Source organism: Plasmodium reichenowi, chromosome 3 (genome assembly GCF_001601855.1).
Source record: "Plasmodium reichenowi strain SY57 chromosome 3, whole genome shotgun sequence".
In the NCBI taxonomy this organism is placed as follows: domain Eukaryota; phylum Apicomplexa; class Aconoidasida; order Haemosporida; family Plasmodiidae; genus Plasmodium; species Plasmodium reichenowi.
Genome location: NC_033648.1, coordinates 513,438 through 516,806, shown reverse-complemented (window position 1 = coordinate 516,806; position 3,369 = coordinate 513,438). Strand labels below are relative to the sequence as shown.

Below are 3,369 nucleotides of genomic sequence, written 5' to 3'. Positions count from 1 at the left end.
GGGTGTTAATAAATAGAAACACAAAAACAATAATATATATATATATAATATATATATATGTGCCTGTGTGTATATACATATTCCTTTTGTTAAAAGGACGTTGCCGCTTTTACATTATATCATCTTTCTATTTTAAGAAAAAAAAAAAAAAAAAAAAGAAAGGAGTTGTATAAAGTTTTTTTTTTTTTTTTTTTTTTTTTTTTTTTTTTTAATATAATTTTAAAATAAACACACATATATATATTTATATGCATATATACATACATACGTATATTAAACTTTTTATTGAAAAAATTTTATCAACAATGATATTTTTTTTATATTGTTCAAAAAAAAAAACTTCATTGGAGCTAAAAATTATATGATACATAACAATAAATAATTTCTACAATTAATATCTATATCCTTTTATTTATGACTCATAAAATAAAAATGACATAAGGATATAAATAGGTGACATCCTCATTATTTTTTTTCATATTACATCAAATGGTAATATGTACTTCATGGTGGGTGATATGAAAATTTATTGAACGAGAAGTCACAAAAAAATGAAATATAAAAAAAAATAAATGAATATATATATATATATATATATATATATATATTTTATATTCTAGTGTCTCCTCATGGGTACCATGTTGAGTGGATATATATTCATATGGTGAATAACTGTATCAGGGACAAACAAATTCAAGCATTCATAATCTTCAAAAGAATTATCTCTTTTAAATATTATACAAAAAATTCTGGATAAATCGTTTTCTTCATTGTGCGAAACTATATTTGATATGATTGCATTCAAATGACCATTTAAGAAATCATCTTCATGAGGATTATGATTATACGTGCAGTTCGAAGTATTTAATGTTGTATAATCATTATAATTTATTTTTCTTGTTTGATTTCTATTTCTTTCAGTATTTCCTATATTTTGGGGGTTCCTTTCATTTACAACATTATTCATTTTCTTTGAGTTTTTATTATTTTGGTAATTTATTTTATTTCCCCTTGGACAATTATATATGTTATGTTCCTTTGTCTGGTTATTTGTTTTATGTTCCTTTTTCTGGTTATTTGTTTTATGTTCCTTTGTCTGGTTATTTGTTTTATGTTCCTTTGTCTGGTTATTTGTTTTATTTTCATTTTTCTGATTATTTGTTTTATTTTCATTTTTCTGATTATTTGTTTTACGTTCATTTTTCTGATTATTTCTTTTGCGTTGCTTTTTCTGATTATTTCTTTTGCGCTCCTTTTTCTGATTATTTCTTTTGCATTCCTTTTTCTGATTACCCATTTTGTCTTCTTTTTTCTTACTATCCGTTTTTTTTTCTTCTTCTTTCTTACTATTCATTGTTTTTTCTTCTTCTTTCTGACTGTTCATTTTATTTTCCCCTCCCGTGCGTTGTCCTTTGTTTGTATTCTTTTTATGTTTCCTATTCTTTTTCTTTCCATTTAAAATATTTGCAGGTTTAGTTACAGAGGGTGCATTATTGTTTCCTGAATGGGAAAAAAAGTTAACAAATTGTTATATGGTGTCCACAAATAAATAGGAAAAAAAAACATATATACATATATATATATATATATATATATATATATATATCATGTTTTGTACTTGAAATAGGTGAGGTAAAAATATTCTCGGGTTTCACTCTGGTAATAGCTAACTCTTGAGGGTTGGGAACAACTCGTTGAGTTCCTTCAGGAACATGAGATTGATCATGGCAAAATCTGCAAAGTGAACCCAAGTGACATCCACGAGTCCATTCATATTTACAAGGACTACACCTACCTAATGTAAAAATATACATATATATATATATATATTACATGTGTATATATGTATCCCTTTGAAATTATATATTTTAGGTACATTTTTTCATTTAAAAAATAAAAAAAAAAAAAGCCTTGAACTGTTCATAATTTTTTAACACAAAAAATGTATAATAATGTTACATATATGAAAAATCATATAAAATATTATGAACAGTACAGAACTTTTTTTGCTTTTTTATTTTTTTATGCCCTTATACATTTCACCCATTTATTAAAATGTAATCACATATATATATATATATATATATATATTTTACCCTTATGATGGAATTGAGTTCCAAAAGAGGGCATGCTATTTACATGTTGGAAGTTATGTGTAGGATTTCTTATATCAACATCCTTTGTGTTATTTTGTGGAAATCTATGATTTTCCTGCACATTGAAACTTTTGTTTTCATGCAAATTTACATGGTAATTATTACCGTTGTTTCCATGTTGTGCAGGATTTTTTTTGTTTGCACACATCGTTAATGAATTTTCGATTTTTGGCAATGCACATAAATGTTGTTTGTTAGTTAGATCTGCTGTATCAATTGTGTACATTCTCCTTAATCCGAATTCATAATTTTCATAAGGGATGTTTATGAAAGTTTTACCAACAGACGAATTTAGCATGTTTCTTGTTTCTGGTAAGTCGACCCATACTTGGCATCTTTCAGGCATACCATTGTTTAGGTATCCAGTGTGTGCATTAGTAAAGTTATTTTTTAACATATTATGATTTGAATTCATTTTATATGTATATAAAGAAATGAATAAGTAAATAAATATTCACGGAAAAAATATATATAGATATATGCATATATATATATATATATATATATATATATATATATATATATATATATATTTAATTTTAAAGTAGGCGTATCACATATATATATATATATATATATATATATATATATAGTTATATCCTTTCAGTGGAAACAAAAAATAAAAATAAATAAAATATAACATAAAATAATATATTGTTATGATTTTTAGTAATTATCCACAAAATTGTATTTCTTCTATATCAATTTGTATATATATATATATATATATTCTTATATTTCCATGTAATGGAATAATATAATTTTCATATATATTTCTTAAGAAATCATCAAAGATCTTAAAAAAATGAAGGAAATAAAAAAAATGATGAAATTTATATAAAATATCAAAGGTATTTTTATAGATGTGTTATGAGAAAATATTCTTTAACTTTTTTGAAATTTTAAATTATTATAATATGTTTTACACATTATTTTTTTTATTTTTGTTATTCATATTTTTTAAAAATAATATTAAAATGTTAAAAAAAAAAAAATAATAATAATAAAAAGAAACAAACAATATTACTATATATATATATATATATATATATATTTAGAGATAGATAGAAAATACGTACAATAACATGTTATTAACACACCTTTAGAAGTACAGCGATTTTTTTTTTTTTTTTTTTGAGTGAATTCAATTATAAAAAAAAAAAAAAGAAAAAAGAAAATATTAAATTAAATATGAAAAAAAAAAAAAAAAAAA

General features: G+C 22.3%; 1 protein-coding gene across 1 annotated transcript; it reads right to left on the bottom strand.

Annotated features, from left to right (window-relative positions):
• Positions 1-616: 616 nt before the first annotated feature.
• On the bottom strand, positions 617-2,571 carry PRSY57_0314900 (hypothetical protein; the record flags this gene model as incomplete). Its single annotated transcript, XM_012905773.2, has 3 exons — positions 617-1,500; positions 1,619-1,795; positions 2,097-2,571. 3 exons carry the CDS (start codon positions 2,569-2,571, stop codon positions 617-619), a joined length of 1,536 nt encoding a protein of 511 aa, XP_012761227.2.
• Positions 2,572-3,369: the final 798 nt, after the last annotated feature.